This window comes from Lutra lutra, chromosome 18 (assembly GCF_902655055.1).
Source record: "Lutra lutra chromosome 18, mLutLut1.2, whole genome shotgun sequence".
In the NCBI taxonomy this organism is placed as follows: domain Eukaryota; kingdom Metazoa; phylum Chordata; class Mammalia; order Carnivora; family Mustelidae; genus Lutra; species Lutra lutra.
Window position 1 is genome coordinate 36,023,693 of NC_062295.1, and position 17,972 is coordinate 36,041,664.

Consider the following 17,972-nt stretch of genomic DNA (forward strand, 5'->3'; position numbering starts at 1 on the left):
TTCATCAAAATCAAAAGCTTTTGCACAGCAAAGGAAACAATCAACAAAACCAAAAGACAACTGACAAAAAGGTAGAAGATATTCACAAATGACCTATCAGATAAAGGGCTAGTATCCAAAATCCCTAAAGAACTTATCAAACTCAACACCTAAAGAACAAATAATCCAATCAAGAAATGGGCAGAAGAAATGAACAGACATTTCAGCAAAGAAGACAGCCAAATGGCCAACAGACACATGAAAAAGTGCTCAACATCACTCGCCATCAGGGAAACACAAATCAAAACCACAATGAGATACCATTTCACACCAGTCAGAATGGCTAAAATGAACAAGTTAGGAAACGACAGGTGTTGGCGAGGACACAGAGAAAGGGGAACCCTCTTAAACTGTTGGTCGGAATGCAAGCTGGTACAGCCACTTTAGAAAACAGTATGGAGGTTTCTCAAAAAGTTGAAAACAGAGCTACTCTGCAACCCAGCAATCGCACTACTGGGTATTTACCCCAAAGATACAAATGTAGTGATCCGAAGGGGCATGTGCACCCGAATGTTTATAGCAGCAATGTCCACAATAGCCAGTCTATGGAAAGAACCTAGAAGCCCATCGACAGATGAATGGATAAAGCAAATGTGGTATATATCTACAATGGAGTATTATGCAGCCATCAAAAAAAAAAAGACATCTTGCCATTTGCAATGATGGGGATGGAACTAGAGGGTATTATGCTAGGCGAAATATGTCAATTAGAGAAAGACAATTATCACATGATCTCATTGATACGCGGAATTTGAGAAACAAGACAGAAGATCATAGGGAAAAGGAGGTAAAGATGAAACAAGACGAAACCAGAGAGGGAGATAAGCCATAGAGACTCTTAATCTCAGGAAACAAACTGAGGGTTGCTGGCGTGGACGGAGGTGGGAGGGATGGAGTGGCTGGGGGATGGACACTGTGGAGGGTATGTGCTATGGTGAGTGCTGTGAATTGTGTAAGACTGATGAATCACAGACCTGTACCCCTGAAACAATACATTGTATATTAATTTTTTTAAAGATTTTATTTATTTGACAGAGATCACAAATAGGCGGAGAGGCAGGCAGAAAGAGAGAGGAGGAAGCAGGCTCCCTGCGGAGTAGAGAGCCCGATGCGGAGCTCAATCCCAGGACCCTGGGATCATGACCTGAGCTGAAGGCAGAGGCTTTAACCCACTGAGCCACCCAGGCACCCCACTGTATATTAAATTTAAAAATTTTTTTTAAAAAGGAACCATCAGTCACTGGGCTACTGGGTAAGAATACAACTTTCACAGAGACTCTGGATGTGTGGGTGCATATACACACATATCATGTGTGTTCTATATACACATCCACTCATATCTCCCATCAGAGATTATATAATCCCTTTTGCACTGGCCAAAAAAATCTACTGTCAGGAAAGTCAATGTGAATAAAAAATGTGATTAAGATAAAAGCCACAAACAAAACATAAGAAAAGCTTCCAAACATATGAAAATATACTTAAACTCACTTGTGGGTCAGAACAAACCCAAGTCCTTCCGCCCGTGGCTGCCGCCAAGTAAGCATCATTGAAGTCTCCCGTCCCACTGCCGTCATGTCTAAGTCACAGTCTCTCAAAGAGCCTGAACGGCTGTGGAAGCTCTTCATCGGAGGTCTGAGCCTTGAAACAACCAATGAGAATCTGAGGAGCCATTCTGAGCACTGGGGACTGTGTGGTGATGACAGACCCCAACACTAAGCACTCTAGACGCTCTGGGTTTGTCGCATACTCCCCTGTAGAGAAAGTGGAGGCAGCCATGAACGCAAGGCCACCCAAGCTGGACGGAAGAGTTGTGGAACCAAAGAGGGCTGGCTCAAGAGAAGATTCTCAAAGACCTGGTGCCCACTTAACTGGGAAAACGATTTTTGTTGGTGACATTAAAGATGACACTGAAGATCATCATCTAAGACATTATTTTGAACAGTATGGGAAAAGCAAAGTGATGGAGATCATGACTGACTGAGGAGTGGCAAAAAGAGGGGTTTTGCTTTTGTAACAGTTGATGACCAGGACTCTGTAGACAAGACTGTCATTCAAAAATACCACACTGTGAACAGCCACAACTGGGGAGTAAGGAAAGGCCTATGTAAGAAAGAGATGGCTACTGCTTCATCCAGCCAAACTGGTCCAAGTGGTTCTGGAAACTTTGCTGGTGGATATGGAGGTGGTTTTGCTAGGAATGACAGCTTTGGTTGTCGAGGGAACTTCAGTGATGGAGGTGGCTTTGGTGGCAGTTGAGGTAGTGGTAAACAGGGTGGCAGTGAGGATGGCTAGAACGGATTTGATAATGATGGAAGCAACCTCGGAGGTGGTGGAAGCTATAATGATTGCGGCAATTACAACAATCAATCCTCAAATTCTGGACCCATGAAAGGAGGAAATTTGGGAGGCAGAAGCTCTGGCACCAAAGGTGGAGGCCAACACTTTGCCAAACCACGAAACCAAGGTGGCTACGGTGGTTCCAGTAGCATCAGTAGCTACGGCAGTGGCAGGTTTTTGTTTGTTTGTTTTAAGATTTTATTTACTTATTTGAGAGAGATCACAAGTAGGCAGGCAGACAGAGAGGGGGAAGCAGGCTCCTTGCTGACCAAAGAGCTTGATGTGGGGCTCGATCCCAGGACCCTGAGATCGTGACCTGAGCCGAAGGCAGAGGCTTAACCCACTGAGCCACCCAGGTGCCCCAGCAGAAGGTTTTAATTACTGCCAGTAAATGAAGCTTAGCAGGAGAGGAGAGCCAGAGAAACAAGGAAGCTACAGGTTACAAATGATTCCTGAACTCAGGCAAGCACAGTGGTGGCAGGGCCGAGCTGCTACAAAGAAGACATGTTAGATGATACTCACGTGTACGGGGCAAACAACTCCAGAATTGTATTTGTGACTAACTGTATAACGGGTTAGTTTCTGTTCTTTGGAAAGTGTAAAGCATTCCAATAAAGGATTTTAATGTAATACATATATTTTTTGCATCCATGCTGCTAAATATAATAGTCTGATCATGACCCTGAATAAATGTATTTTTTCTTAAATGTGCTGTGTAAAGTCAGTCTACTCTGAAGCCGTCTTGGTACACTATCCCAACACTGTGAAGTTCAAATTCCTTCAGGGTGATGCCAGGTTCCATTCGAAATTTATTTGCAACCTGCTTGGGCATAGAAGCCACGGTCTCCCCAAACCTTGGTGCAGTTGAACTGACAATGTGTTGTGACCTGGAGTTCACATTAAAAGGGTCACCCAAGCAAAGTCCTGGAGTTTGTTTGGTTATTAATATGATTGTTGGCACATCCTAGGCAATATATCTAAATTGAATAATGGTATCAGATAAAATTATAGATGGATTAAAGCTTGTATAACACCTATTATCATGTGTAATCAATAAAGGACTTAATATTCTCTTGGGGGGGAGGTAAGAAAAGAACAAACCCAACCCCACCAACGCAGTATGGGCCTACGATCAGCTAGAACACCCCAGGCCACATTCCTTCTCTGCCTGTTGTCTCACTAACAAGCCAGGGCCCCTTAACTGCCCCCACCCACCCCAGCCTTGCATTTCCTGACACTCAGGGAGCCTCTAAAGTGCTTTTTCCATATGGGGACAAAATTATGTGATTCACAGTTTTGGAGAAATGCTCAACGCAGAAAATACACTTGAGCCCATGGAGGAAAGGAGCACAGAAAGGAAGTTTCTATAATGGTCCACAGATGAAAAGAATGAGCTATTTTAATGGCAGCATGGAAGAGACAAAGGGGAAGGGACAGAAGCCACTTAGAACACAACAACAGGAACATGCACATATAACACAGGATGCAGACAGAGAGGAGAATGAATCCCATTGTTCGGGACAGAGTGATGGGCTAGACAATGGAACAGAGAGAGGATGGGGAAGGAGAGCAGAAGGCATAGGTGGGGGGGGGGCTGCAAATAATTACTTTTGAATCTACTAGGTCTATTAAGGTGACTTGAGACACCCTCCCCGGAAGCCCCGGCATCTGGTCCACGTGGGAGAACAGACAGAGCCAGTGGTTCAGAGGATGTGAGGGGGAGGTCTGCCAGGTGTAAAAGTCAGTGGGTCGGGGGACATGACAACACATGAAGAGGGCAGAGGAAGCAGTCACAAAGAGACAGGAGAAACTCGTCAGAGATGTCAACAGACTGCCTCTGCAGATAGGAAAGGTGGCAAGTGGTCCAACCCAAGGACTGGCTCCCAGCTTAACCTTTACCGGGTTAGGTTCCAGAGGGACAGGGGCAGACCCGGAAGTGCTGTTTGGGATACAACGTGAGTGGGAAATCAGCAATCTGTCCCAGAGGTGTCACCGCCCAGTCTGAGATGCAAACCAGAGAGATTATCAGAGAACTAGTTAGCAAGACTCACTGGAGAGTGGAAAGGCCATTCCTCCAGAGCTCCCTCACCCTCCCCTTGACTAGAGCAGTAAAAACGATGCATTTATGGGGCGATGTTTTAGTTACCAGAGAAATTATATGCACTGGGTGCTCCCTGGACAGTATGCCTTGCCTCCAGGAGGCACAAGTGAGATACCAATGGCCACGGTTTGGGGATGGCCACTCAGGAAGCCTGTTCACCATTACAACAACCCGGCCAAAGAAATCACAAGATACGCGAGAAAACAAAACTATTTTTTGGCAGATCAGTGTAAGTCAAGTACTGAATGTATTTGTCACATTTTGCAACGAATGTCAACTGAACTCTGGCTTCAAGGGCCCTGAAGGATCGTGCTGTCCACACAGATGAACGTGACAGACGTGCTTGGGGCCCCGATACTACTCCACACTTTGTCCACCCACACCTTTTTTGTTTTTATCTCCCCATTCCCACTTTAAAGTCTGAACTACTCACCTCCTAACATCTACTGTAAGTGCCAGTGGGGAACAAACACATACACAGAAATACTCACCAAAGATTTACTCATTTTCTGCTGATCTTGGAAAAACAGGAAGAACAGTGAAAGCGGAGGCAGACCTGGGGGAAAGAAAAGACAAGAAATGAAACTAAGTGAGATCCGGACTGCCGAGGAAGTGGGGGGAGTACTCTCCTGGAAAGTTCCATGAAAGAAACTGCGACACTGTCCCTTTAAATCTTCAGAAATGACCAAAAGAATGAGGGCACACCCACCTGTCTGTAACTCCCACCTGATTGGTATGTTGTTCCTTAACTAACAAACCTGAATCCTATTGAAATAATCCTCCATCATTAAAAGTAACATAAAACAAAATCTGTTACACTCTTCTATCTTCTCACTACCCCTTTTAACTACTTAAGAACAGAACGGGATGCTCTGAGGAAAGATGCGCTCAGGCATGGCTGTCTTCAAATCATTTGTACAAACTGCAAAGTGCCGCTCAAAAGGGTCTTCTATTAAGAAACTCATTTTGACTTAAATGTAACAAGACAGAATCCAGGTCCAGGAGGTGAGTCCTGCGAGCAAGCCCACCCCCAGACCCCGTCAACGTGGACAAGCCCCTTCCCTTCTCAGGCCCAGTCTTCTCCTGTCAACTCCTCCTCGCACACTGGTCCTGCCCTACACTGGGGGATGCCCCAGGGCACAACCCAGCGGGGTTAGCACACGCTCCTGCGCGCTTACAGACCCGTCTAGAACTGGACAGAGAACCCGGAGAGCAAGGGATGCCGGGGTGGAGGGGAGAGGGGAACTCCCTGCGCCCCCAGGAAACGTGAGTCCCACGAGTCCCGAGTCCCGGGGGAGCGCCCATCCCTCCAGGTCCAGCCTCCCGCAAGACCCACAAGCGCACGACCTACCCCGTCGGGACACGCCGAGCTGCCCCGAGGCTCCCGAGGACTCCGGGGCGGGGGTGGCTCCTCCTCCGCCTCCCAGGGCCGCCGTTCCCGGTGAGCCGGCTCTGGGCCTACGGGACAAACTCACTTCGGGCCGACGACCCTCCCGGGGCCCGATTTGCTCTCCAGGGGCCTCGCCGTCCCGCGGGAGCAGACGGGCCGGGACGGGGCCTCGCCGCCCTGCGCCGTCGCCGCCGCCACCGCTCGGCCCCTCCGGCCCAGCCCCCGGGGCTCGCGCTCGAGGGTCCCCGCTCGAGCCTCCGCGCGGACCCGCGCCCGCACAGCCCCACGCTCGCTGGGTGCCGGCCCGGCTGGACGGCCTGCAGCCCCTCGGGCTCTGGGACGCTCGCCCGCCGGAGGCCGAAGCCTGGGAACCACGGTGAGCGGTGACCCGAGCTCGGACAGGAAGCAAGAGCTGCGCAGCGGCACTACGCGTGCGCAAACACGCACACAGGCCGAGCTGCACATGCGCAGGACGGCGGCGGCGGTGCGCCGACTGGAGCCCACTCGGGAGCCCGACAAATACCCGACCTCTGTTTCCCGTGAGTCCAAGCGCCCACAAGTTAGGGGACGTCTCGAAAAGGCCACACTTAAAAAGAAAAAAGGCAAGGGGAGGGGAGGGAAAGGTAGGGAAAGGGAAGCAAGAGGGAAGGGAAGGGAAGGAAAGGAAAGGAAAGGAGAAAAAAAGAAAGGAAAAAACTGAAAAGAAAAAGACAATCCCTCCTTATCTAGGATGAGAGTAGCGGTAGAGGGTATGTGGCTGCCTGTTGAGGGAGAAGCTGAGAGAATGGGAGTAGCTACTGAGACAGGTGCCCCTGAGTTGCCCGCAGGACTCTTCCTGAGTCACTGCTCCTATTTCTTTCTAGTTTCCTCCGTGTTTCCCCTTCACAAAGTAGCTCCTCCTTGTTTGTCACTCAGTCTTATTTATTTGACAGAGAGAGAGAGAGATCACAAGTAGGCAGAGAGGCAGGTGGAGAGAGAGAGAGAGGTAAGAAGGCTCCCTGCTGAGCAGAGAGCCCTATGCGGGGCTCGATCCCAGGACCCTGTAATCATGACCTGAGCCGAAGGTAGCTGCTTCACTGACTGAGCCACACCACACCCTTGATCCCCATCACTCTCCTTCTTTTCCATCTCCAGGCATTGGAGTTCTTCCATCACTCCTGCTTCTCAGGAAAAGCCTGCTGCTCCTCTGCTGTGTGGCTAAACTTCGCTGTTGCTGCCTCCTGACCTCCACTCAGCGGCCACCTATAGCCCTGGATGCTTTCTGGTTCCAGAAGCTTGGCTGCTCTGACTCTTCTGTGCTCTGGGAGCCACACATCCTTCTGCCATCAGCTCACATTTCCGAACCACCTCCCTGGATTCGTATTCCTTCTCAGCCTTCAGTGGCCTCTAGCCTCTCCCACTTTCTCAGCTGGTCCCTCTCTTTATCCTCCAAGTCTCTTAAGCTTCACCCCCTTCTCAGCAGCCTTGGCTCCCCCTTCTCTTCAACTGGATCAGTCCTGATCTCAGTTTCTCTAGGTGTCCAGGCTGAAACCACAATGTTCGGCTCCATTGTTCCCAAGTACTCCCAGTTCTCACCTGTCATCATTTTCAGTCACCTGACCATTTGCTTTCTCGCCTGTTTGTTACTGTTTTATTGTTTGCATCCATCGTCCAGTTTCTTGTGTCTTTTCATTCAGGTCTTTCCTCATTTGAGTTGTTTCCTAATCTGCCTTTACCTGCCACCCTGCAGAGACCTAAAGCTTCTTAAATATACATTTTAAGTCCTAGGTGTCTCATAAGTTATATCTGTTTCCAAGCTGTCATACTGTTTCTCCTCTTTGTTTCCGTGTCTGCAGAATCTAGTCTCTGCTGTTCTCAGTCCATCAACTGTGTCCCAATTCTGAATGCCATCCCTCTCCTAGAGCTGCTGTAATTAGATGCTGATGTCCCTGTGGCTCTTCTGACCTTGGTGGTTTCACTTTCTGAAATTGCTCCAGGCTTAGGAGTTCATCTCATTTATCAGAACTGCACCCCAACCCCAACACACACACACACACACACACACACACACACACACACACATTTTTCCTTTGGCTTCTCTTTACTCCGTTGCTCGTTGTTCCTATATAGAGAGCTATGTTTATCTCCTAAATTTCTCACATCTCCCAAGCTATTCCAAATCCCCATGAGCACCCCATTATTTCAATCCTTATTTGTTCAACTTCTCCAACATCTCCTGTGATAGATCTGTCCCCAAACTGTTACCTTCCCTGACTACCTGAGTTTTGCCAGTCTCCTACCATAGCCAATGTGTTTTTTTTTATTTTTTTTTTAAAAGATTTTATTTATTTATTCGACAGAGAGAGATCACAAGTAGACGGAGAGGCAGGCAGAGAGAGAGAGAGAGAGAGGGAAGCAGGCTTCTCGCTGAGCAGAGAGCCCGATGCGGGACTCGATCCCAGGACCCTGAGATCATGACCTGAGCCGAAGGCAGCGGCTTAACCCACTGAGCCACCCAGGCGCCCCGCCAATGTGTTTTATAAGTAATTTTTCAGATACCTCTCCCTCCCTGGTCCCTGGGAGAGAACCTCTAAATCTTTGGAATTTCCTGAGTGATAGGAGTGTTTGTTACTCACACTGGGCCCCTTGGACCAAACCTGAGTTTGTGCTAATGAGATGAGTCAGGATAGGGCCAGCCATACCAGGAACCCCAACAAGGGTGGGGCTTTGAACCACTTGATATCAGCCCAATCTCTAGGGGAAGGAAGAGAGTTGGAGACTGAGTTCGATATGTGGCCAATGATTGAATTAATTACACTTGCATAATGAAACCCCAATAAAAACTCTGGTCACCAAGCTCAGGTGAGCTTCCTGATGGGTGATATGCATCTATGTGCCAAGACATCCATGGGATGCTTCCCGAGGACACTGAAGCTTGGTATTTGAGACAGCCCCAGTATTCTCTGGTGCTACCATCTCCCAAGATGGTTTCCTTCAATATTCAGGATTCCTGCCATTAACTCTTTATTCTCCATGCCTCTCTTATTTGACAGCTTTAGCTCCTCCTATCTTACTGTGTTTCTCAGAAAGTTCTCCCAAACCCTCATTTCTTTCCAGTTGTTCTATTTCATCCCACACTGTAGATTTTCCTTCTACCAAAGAAGGGTGCTCCCTTGCACCTGTGGGTCTGCTTGCCATGGATCATCGCCTAAAATGCATAATCTCGGGGCGCCTGGGTGGCTCAGTGGGTTAAGCCGCTGCCTTCGGCTCAGGTCATGATCTCGGGGTCCTGGGATCAGGTCCCGCATTGGGTTCTCTGCTCGGCAGAGATCCTGCTTCCCTCTCTCTCTCTCTCTGCCTGCCTCTCCATCTACTTGTGATCTCTCTCTGTCAAATAAATAAATAAAATATTTAAAAAAAATAAAATAAAATAAAATGCATAATCTCACTGAGTCACCTTGCCCTCATTGTGAATTTCAGATTATCTAGGTCCCCATAGCACTATCTTCCTTCTTCCCCTTTTCCTCCCTCAATATCTTTGCCTTGTTTCTTGCTTTAAGACACAAGCTCAGGGTTCACTTTGTCTTCTTTTTTTTTCCTACATGAAAAGTAACTTACACTTGGGGCGCTTGGGTGGCTCAGTGGGTTAAGTGTCTGCCTTCGGCTCAGGTCATGATCTCAGGGTCCTGGGATCGAGCCCTGCCCGCATACAGTTCTCTGCACAGAGGGGAGCCTGCTTCCCCCTCTCTCTTTCGGCCTGCCTCTCTGTCTGCCTGTGCTCGCTCGCTCTCTCTCTCTCTCTCTCTCTCTGACAAATAAAATCTTTAAAAAAAAAAAAAAAAAAAAAAAAAGGGTATCATTGGACAGTGAACAGTAAGACCAATTGGGATGACCACAAACACCACGAAGATAAAGACTTATCTTTATTATGTTTCCTCAAGAGACACATTGCAGTGTCCTCTTTAATAACCTAAAATAACATAAAACAACTTACAAACGTGTCATCAAGGCAAGTAAAAAAATTACAACAGATTCCCACAATTTAATAATGAAGACTAAATGTCAAAGAAACATTTACAGTAATAACTTGAGGGAACCACCTTCCTGATTATAAGTGTGATAGATATATTACTATAGTAAAAACACAAAAACCTATCCTGAATATGTCAACAAAATTTTATCTACAAGTGTAATCTCATCACAAAACTTTGTGGGAACAACATGTTTTGAAAACTATGACTATTTCAGAACTTTTAAAAATAAATACATAAATATAAAATATAAAAATAAATAAAATAATTCTAAGGGCAACATTTTCAAAATATACCAATGAAATTCGTGGCATAATATTAGGCTATTATAATCCTTTGTCTCTCGTTTTATATTTTTGAAGTAATCTCCTCCTCGTCTGTGTCCCAATGCGTAAAAAACAGGATCTCCAACTCCTACCTCAAGGGAGATTTGAATTTAAAAAATCTGAAATATTTGGTGCTTCCCCAGGAAGGGGTGGAAACTGAAAAAAAGCCTGGTTTCTTATTGTCCTTCTCTGGACTCCTACAGGTACTCCCACCTCCTCGGAGTACAATATGAGAACCCCCTTCAGCTAATTCTAGAAGGTCCTGGGTTCTTCTAGATTATCTGCACAAGAGACTCCTCTATTCCTTCCTCATGCCTGTCGTTAGTGTCTGGATTGACTTCCTGCTGAAAACCTGCGTCTCCCCTGGGCTCAGGGATCTGAAATTGAGAGAAAGAGAGGAAGTCAGATCGCAAGCAGGCAACTCTCCAGACATCTTGGTCAGTTCTAACCGGAGTTTAGACTAATTCATAAATCCAACTTTATCTCTAATCCTTCATTCTAAACCCCAATTCATTTTCAGTTATGACTCTTGGACTTTGGAGACCCTGACCCCCAAAATTTCTTCATGTGCCTAAGATCAGACCCAGTTATCTGCTTGATAGCCAGGACTCTAGGTCATTCTGCTCAGGGAGTAAAGCAAACTTGAGGGTCGCCTGGGTGACTCAGTCGGTTGAGCGTCTGCCTTCGGCTCAGGTACCTGGGATTGAGTCCCGCATCAGGCTCCTTGCTCAAATGAGGAGCCTGCTTCTCCCTCTGCCTGCTACTCCCCTGCCTGTGTTCTCTCTCTGTCTTTGACAAACAATTAAAATCTTTAAAAATAAAACAACAACAACAACAAAAGAAACAAACAAACAAACTTGAGAGAATGTTGCTTTAGACCTGAAACTCACCTTGGTCCTTTTGTGCTACTTAAAGTCTGAACAAATAACCATACCGCAGACATCAACATCATGAACCATGAGACCACATAATCCTCCATTCTAACCCTAGATCCTAATGTTTAACCATAACACCTAGTCCTAAATTTGGTCAGTGCTACATGGTCTGAATGTTTGTCTCTCCACCTCCCTCAAATTTGTACATTGAGATCCTAACCCACAAGGTAATGGTGCAATGAGATGGGGTCTTTGGGATGATTGGGCCATGGGTGGGGCCCTCAAGAATGGCAGAAGTGCTCTGATAAAAGAGACCCCAGTGACCTAACTCAGAACCCACTTAGTCTGCAACCCAGAAAAGGGTCTGGCACCCTGCTCTCAGACTTCCAGCCTCCAAACCATGAGAAATAAATGTCTGTTGCTCAAAGCCATGTAGTACTTCATTGTGGGAGCCCGAATGGACTGAGAACTAGTTCACACGATTTAAACCAAATCTTTACTTAATCCTCTGCCCAAATCTATAACTCTATGTGCTGATCACAATAAGCTATGCTGAAACTAGTATTTTTTTTTAAGATTTTATTTATTTATTTGACAGATCACAAGTAGGCAGAGAGGCAGGCAGAGAGAGATGGAGAAGCGGGCTCCCTGCTGAGCCGAGAGCCCAATGCGGGGCTCGATCCCAGGGCCCTGGGATCATGACTTGAGCTGAAGGCAGAGGCCTTAACCCACTGAGCTCGTGGCTGGGACCTGAGTACGTGTACAGCTTCCACCTTATAGCGTGTGGAAGGCTGACGTGTGGGGCTAGGGAGATGAGCATGGGCCCAGCAACTGGATTCCTCAGATCTCCTCATTACACAAGAAATCATTGTGCCTGGACTCATGAGGACAGAGACCTACCTTCCTTCAGGCCGATGACCTCAGGCCTCCATGGCCCTGGGAGACCTAGGGCATCAGAGTGCAGCGATCTCGCCCCCACACCCACAGATCTGGATCAAAAGCCTGGATCTGGAAGATAAGCGGCCCCATGAGAACACAACTTCCAGATGGGCCCTGCCCCCACGCCCCCCGACCTGCTCCCTCCTGTTGTCCAGACTCTTAATTCTTTCTGGTCCTTAATCCCCATGTCCCTCCCTGTACCCCTCTCTCCCATTGGGCCCCACACCCCAAATCCCTCCAGCCCACCCACCTCTTCACACTCTTCTCGAGACACCCTGGTCTTCCAGTCCATGGATCGTATGAATTGGAATCTCAGTTTGTGGAACAAGGGACGCTGGGACCGGTTCTTCCCATAGAGGAATGAAAAGATGGCCTGTTTGGGGGCCTGGTTATCCTCTTCCATATCATTGGCCAGGTAGCTGGAGAGAGACATCAGGTTGCTGGTCAGGAGCAGGACGGGAAGGATGCCCCTCCCCAATCTGAGCTCAGCTTCCCAGAAAGGACACAGGTTGCTCATTACCCAGTGTTACAGAGTGCCACTCAGTCATCAAGAAGGCATGGCTGGGCGGAGACTTCTCCCAGCTTGAGGATGGAGAGGGACCTCAACGGGAAGCCTGAGGGCATGTCCTGCCGGAGGGGAGGGGTTCCCCAAACCCACACCCACCCCTTCCCTTCAGCTAGTTTGTGCACAAACCTGTCTCCCCGTAGAGCAAGGCCATATACATATCCCACAGGCAGGGGCTGACCCTGTTCTATTCTGTAACCATGACTTTCCTACCAAATGACTAATACAGGACTGGGTTCGTGTGGGTGCATTAATTCAACACGCACTTCTTGAATCTCTCTTCCCATTGCCTCATGTCCTTGGTCCATAAGGTGCACTTTTATGTATTTGTTGAATCAATAAATGATGCTTTTTCTCATGTTCAAGTGCAATACTGCTCACCTCCTAGTCCCAACACAACTTAAACCTATGCAAAACAGAAGGAATTGTGTGCAGTGTCTTTGAGAGTGTGGTAATATCTTGACAAGTCCAGCAGGCATGTGGGGAAGGGGACCGAGGGGTGGGGTGGTGGGTAGATAGGAAATAACCATAGTCCAAAATATCCATGACACTCAGATTTTAACAGAAGTGCTACTGCGGTGCGGAAGTCAGGGAGGTCGGTGGGGCGGGGAAGGGGGGAGCATCTGAAGATTTGGGAGTTGAAGTTGACCTTGAGGACAAGTCATTTTCTTCAGGTATATGTGCAAAATTACCTAGACAGAAAACGCAGTATAGGAACAGAGGGAAGGGTCCTTAGATGGATGAAATACCAAGGGGATGAACAAGTTGGACGAAGACGAAAGGGTTGGATACAAGCTCGGAAGCCTGGCCTTGAAGGACTTCATGCACATAGTGCCCACAGGCTTGGGGACAGTCTTGTAAGAAACACCCACGGAAGCATTCACAACAGATCTGTGCTATGTCTTGGGGGCCTGAATTGAGGCATTTGTGCTGGGAATGCGGAGGAGGAAAACAATTACGCTTGGTGTCGCCATGGGAAGGAGACAGATGGAGGATCAGGACCGGCTGCTTTGCTAGTCTGTTTGCTCAGGGCAGGGCCGTGTCCGTTCCTTCCTTCCGTCCTCTTAGAGGAATCTTCTGTTTGCTTCTCCTAGCTGATGTTAGGGTTGTTTGTATTTACAAAGAACAGTCTAAAAAAACACTATACTATAATCCTCTCGTTTTTATACACAGGGTCAACAGTTTTTAAAAAAATAGTTTAGGGGCGCCTGGGTGGCTCAGTGGGTTAAGCCTCTGCCTTCGGCTCAGGTCATGGTCCCAGGGTCCTGGGATCGAGCTCCACGTCGGGCTCTCTGCTCCGCAGGGAGCCTGCTTCCTCCCCTCTCTCTCTGCCTGCCTCTCTGCCTACTTGTGATCTCTCTTTCTGTCAAATAAATAAATAAAATCTTTTAAAAAAATTAAAAATAGTTTAATAAACAGTTACAAACAGGTTAAAAAAAAGTAGATGAAAGGTTAGGGTCCCACTTCTCCCCTCCATCCTCCCAGGTAGCGAATGCTACTGAGGGATGAGACAAAAATACTCACAGGGCTATGAAGAAGTGGATTCGCTGGTACTGCCAGGAGAAGAGGCCAGCACGGCCGAAGTAAGCTATGACCATAGACAGGAGATACTGGCGGAAAGAGGAGACACAGTGTAAGAGAGAGGTCACATCCTGGGCGAGGAAGACCAGTGGGGGAAGGGGACAGGAGGCTGGAGCAGGTGCTCCTGCTTTGATAGGCTGGGTGAATTTGCTTATTTGGTGTCACAAGGTTGGTTGCAAACCAAAGAAGTCAAGAGAGGAGTTTATGGTGCTCTCAGGATAGCAAGCTGTGCTGGTTTGAGGACTTGCTTCAGGACAGCCGGCCTCTGGAGAGTCTCTGAGAAGCTGGAGCCAAGGGGAGCCCCACCCAAGAGCTGAGAGGAGAAGGGACTTAAGGTGGCAACAGCCAGAGGGGCACGCCTGGGACTCAGGTCCCAGAGGATCTGCAGGAAACCACGAGGTCCCCAACGGGAAGTGTTGGCAGGATGAGGTTGGGGACTGGGTTTCAGAGGTGTCGCCCTGCCCCAGGACAGATGTTGGAACAAGAACACATCTGAGTGGAGAACAATGATACCTTGTCGGATACTCTCAGGTTTTTGTCCCAGGCCAGAAATCTTTGAATGACAGGATCCTCTGTGAAAAGAGGGCATAGGTCAGGTTGGCAAGCAGAATGGGGTTACTTTGGGAGCATTCCAGGGCAAAGAGGAGAATGATGCCTCTCCTGGGGAAGTTTCAGGATGTGGCCAACGGTGAGGCTGATGGGCAGAAGGGAGCAAAGACCAATAACCGGCCAGGAAAAGTTGGTGGCTTCTGGCATGGGGAGGCTGAGAGAGAGCACACCTGTAAGATTGGATGGGAAGTCAACGGGGATGCTTTCTCATCATGCATGGACATGCTACTGCAGAGACCACAGTCGTTCCCTGTCATTTTCTCATCCCACAGTGACATCAGGGTATAAAGATGGCATGTCATTCCCACACCCCCTGCCCAACTCCACACACACAGCCAAAAACATTTAGAGTCAAAAGGCCAATAAGGGGCACCTGGGTGGCTCGATGGGTTAAAGCCTCTGCCTTCAGCTCAGGTCATGATCCCAGGGTCCTGGGATCGAGCCCCACATCGGGCTCTCTCCTCAGTGGGGAGCCTGCTTCCCCCCACTTTCTCTGTCTGCCTCTGCCTGCTTGTGATCTCTCTCTGTCAAATAAATAAATAAAATATTTAAAAAACAAAACCAAAAGGCCAATAAGAACTAAGACATCTCAGGAGTGTAACTGAAACCAAGCTTTCTCATCCCAAGTACAGACCTTTCTCCAAGTCTCACCTAATCCTCTGTCATTTTTATGTGTCCCCAGTGAGGGATCATTATGGAGTCCTCCAAGGATGGAGAGCTCACCAACCTTCAGAGAATTCTTTTCCACTGGAAAAACGTAAGCATTGGAAGCTTCTTGAGTTTAAAGAGAAAAGGGAAGAGGGTTGAAGGGGCTCTTCTTACCAAGCAACCTTTTGAAGACCTCGTGGTGTTCAGGGAGCACTGAAGACACCCGTTGTCTCTTCAACTTCATCTTGAGGCCACACAGTGTCTCCACGACCCAGATGTCCTTAGCGCCAGGGGCTGTCTCCTCATCTGACTCATCCCTTCCTCTCTTCCTTGTGGGGGACTCAGGCAGGGGGCAGGGGTCTACCCAGGGGGCTGAGTGAAAAAAACCAGGCTACAGTATAAGGCTTTTGTCTTTGGAATTCAGCCACCCCTTCTCCCCCTCCAAAAACCCAAACTTCCCCTTCATTCTCTCCAGCCTTACTGACAACTGACATCTCCCCAACCATGTTTCCATCTTTCTCCTTTGTTGAGACACATCTGTCCCCATTCATCTTTGGCACTGTTTCACCATCCCTATCCTCAAAATTTCATTGTAGATAACTTCTCCCATGGGAATAATGGCATAATTTCCTCTCTTCCTTTACCTCATCTTTGGATCTCATCTCTAACCCTCTTTCCCTGCTTCCTGGGTTTTCCTTCCATGGTTATAGTTTTGTCCCAAACTCCTGTACTTTCCTTCTCCAATCCCCGGCTTTCTGGATCTCTCCTGTCACACACACCCTACTCAGACACTCCTTCCTGACTTTTGTACCCATTCCTCCTTACTAGCCAAGCCTCTCAAGTCCCTCCCTCCTCCTCCTTTCTCACCTGATGGTCCCGGGCTTTCTTCATCCACCACATCAAAGGGGTACCCTGAGGAGCTAGGCTGGGGGCTCTGGTCCTCAGACTGGGAACACGGTTGATGATCGGCCATGATTTCTCCCAAGATCTTTCAGTCCTTCCAGAAAACTTGGACCCTGTTCTGCGCAAACTCCTCTTCTAAATTCTGACTGAACGCAAGCCTGTGATCCCTTCTCCAAGCTGGGGCAAAGCCAGGAGTGGAGAAAAGGTCTGTGAAGATGCTGTTGTCCACCTCCACTGCCAAGCACCACGGAATCTGGTCCTTCCAATCAGGAAGGTCAGAAGCCTCTGATGTCACGGGTCATTCCAGCCTGGCAACCAGTTTGAAGGGAAACATGTAACTGCCAGACTGATGTCCAGTTTTGGATCTCGAGGTAAAGGCTGTTTCCAGCCACCGACCCAGCCTCGGACCATCCTCCAAAACTGTCCCCGAGGGGTGTGGATCGCTCTACTCCTCTCCAGCAGATGCCCGGCTCTCTCCGCTCTTGGCACATATGGGGCTCTCTCCATCCTTCCTATTCCTAATTCAGGGCACAGTCTGGCGGGAGAAGGAGGAAAGAGACAAGGGAATTTGGGATGATCCGAAAGGTAAGAACTTACAAGACGGACATAAGTATGTCAAGAAGTTATATGGACTTGTTGGAATTAAAAGTTAGTTTAAGGGACGCCTGGGTGGCTCAGTTGGTTAAGCGGCTGCCTTTGGCTCAGGTCATGATCCAGCGTCCTGGGATCGAGTCCCACATCGGGCTCCTTGCTCAGCGGGGAGCCTGCTTCTCCCTCTGCCTCTGCCTGCCACTCTGTCTGCCTGTGCTCCCTCGCTCCCTCTCCCTCTCTCTCTGACAAATAAATAAATAAAATTTTTTTAAAAGTTAGTTTAAATCGCTTGATTTGGCAGACTTCTTCCGCTCCATGTTTTACTGACATTGTGTTGGGGGTGGGGTTTGGTGGTGGGGGAGCACTCATGCTCTCCTCTCAGGCATCTCTGGGCCCAAGAGACATTTTGGGAACGTGAACCCGTGGATAACTGTACCTGTGTTCTCACACACTTCAGACAGTGTCTACAACTTCGGAAGTCCCTGGACCACCCAAAACCTGCCCCTTGATTGCAATTAATCAGCTCTAGTCTGCATCTGAAATTTGTAAGCCCGTGTATCACTCTCTACCCAGAAACTTCATGACCACTTGTGTATCCTATGAACAAAACGTCACATGCACAAAAAGGCTAGATGGAAAAGTCTCCCATTCAAGGCAGAATCTGTTTAACCAAGAAGGCGGGAAGCATGTGCGGGAAGGCGGGAAGAAAATTTACCATTTTAACCATTTTTGAGGGTATGATTTGGTAGCAGTGTGCACATTCGGGTCTCTGTGCTACCATCAGCACCATCCTTCTCCAGAACTTTTCGTCTTCCCTGAAACTGAAACTCTGTACCCACTGAAGGATAACTCCCTGTTCTCGCCTCCCCCAGCCCCTGGCAACCACCATTCTACTTTCTGTCTCTAGAGATTTGGCTATTTCAGATACCTCCCATCAGTAGAATTATGCAGTATTTTATGCATATGTTTCTGATTTATTTCATTCAGCAAAATGTCTTCAAAGCTCATCCGTGTTATAGGGTGCAACAGAATTCCTTCCTTTTTAAAGATGAATA

General features: G+C 48.1%; 2 protein-coding genes and 1 pseudogene across 3 annotated transcripts in view; 1 reads left to right on the plus strand and 2 right to left on the minus strand.

Moving 5' to 3' along the window:
* Positions 1-6,332, minus strand: part of ZNF12 (zinc finger protein 12) — a 32,933-nt gene extending 26,601 nt beyond the window's left edge. For both annotated transcript variants that reach the window (XM_047713518.1, XM_047713517.1), the window contains exons 1-2: positions 5,832-6,332; positions 4,972-5,036 (exon numbers count right to left, since the gene is read on the minus strand). In XM_047713518.1, coding sequence (XP_047569474.1) covers positions 4,972-4,986 — 15 coding nt within the window. In that variant the 5' untranslated portion in view covers positions 4,987-5,036; positions 5,832-6,332. The remainder of the gene's footprint in view (positions 1-4,971; positions 5,037-5,831) is intronic.
* LOC125090660 (heterogeneous nuclear ribonucleoprotein A1-like) lies at positions 1,560-2,516 on the plus strand (annotated as a pseudogene).
* A 3,440-nt stretch (positions 6,333-9,772) lies between the features above and the next one.
* On the minus strand, positions 9,773-16,440 carry LOC125090661 (speedy protein E4-like). The gene is made up of 7 exons (XM_047713537.1): positions 16,291-16,440; positions 15,598-15,795; positions 14,680-14,738; positions 14,110-14,195; positions 12,271-12,439; positions 11,982-12,089; positions 9,773-10,583 (listed from the first exon to the last, which is right to left on the minus strand). The coding sequence occupies exons 1-6, from the start codon at positions 16,394-16,396 to the stop codon at positions 12,027-12,029; spliced, it is 681 nt and encodes a 226-aa protein (XP_047569493.1). The 5' UTR covers positions 16,397-16,440; the 3' UTR covers positions 9,773-10,583; positions 11,982-12,026.
* Positions 16,441-17,972: the final 1,532 nt, after the last annotated feature.

Coding starts and splice junctions, on each gene's coding strand:
- LOC125090661 (XM_047713537.1), bottom strand. CDS start 16,396: ATGGCCGATCATCAACCGTGTTCCCAGTCTGAGGACCAGAGCCCCCAG. Junction 12,440..14,109: donor ATCCACTTCTTCATAGCCCT/GTGAGTATTTTT, acceptor GTCTCTCTCCAG/CTACCTGGCCAATGATATGG. Junction 12,090..12,270: donor CTCGAGAAGAGTGTGAAGAG/GTGGGTGGGCTG, acceptor CTTATCTTCCAG/ATCCAGGCTTTTGATCCAGA.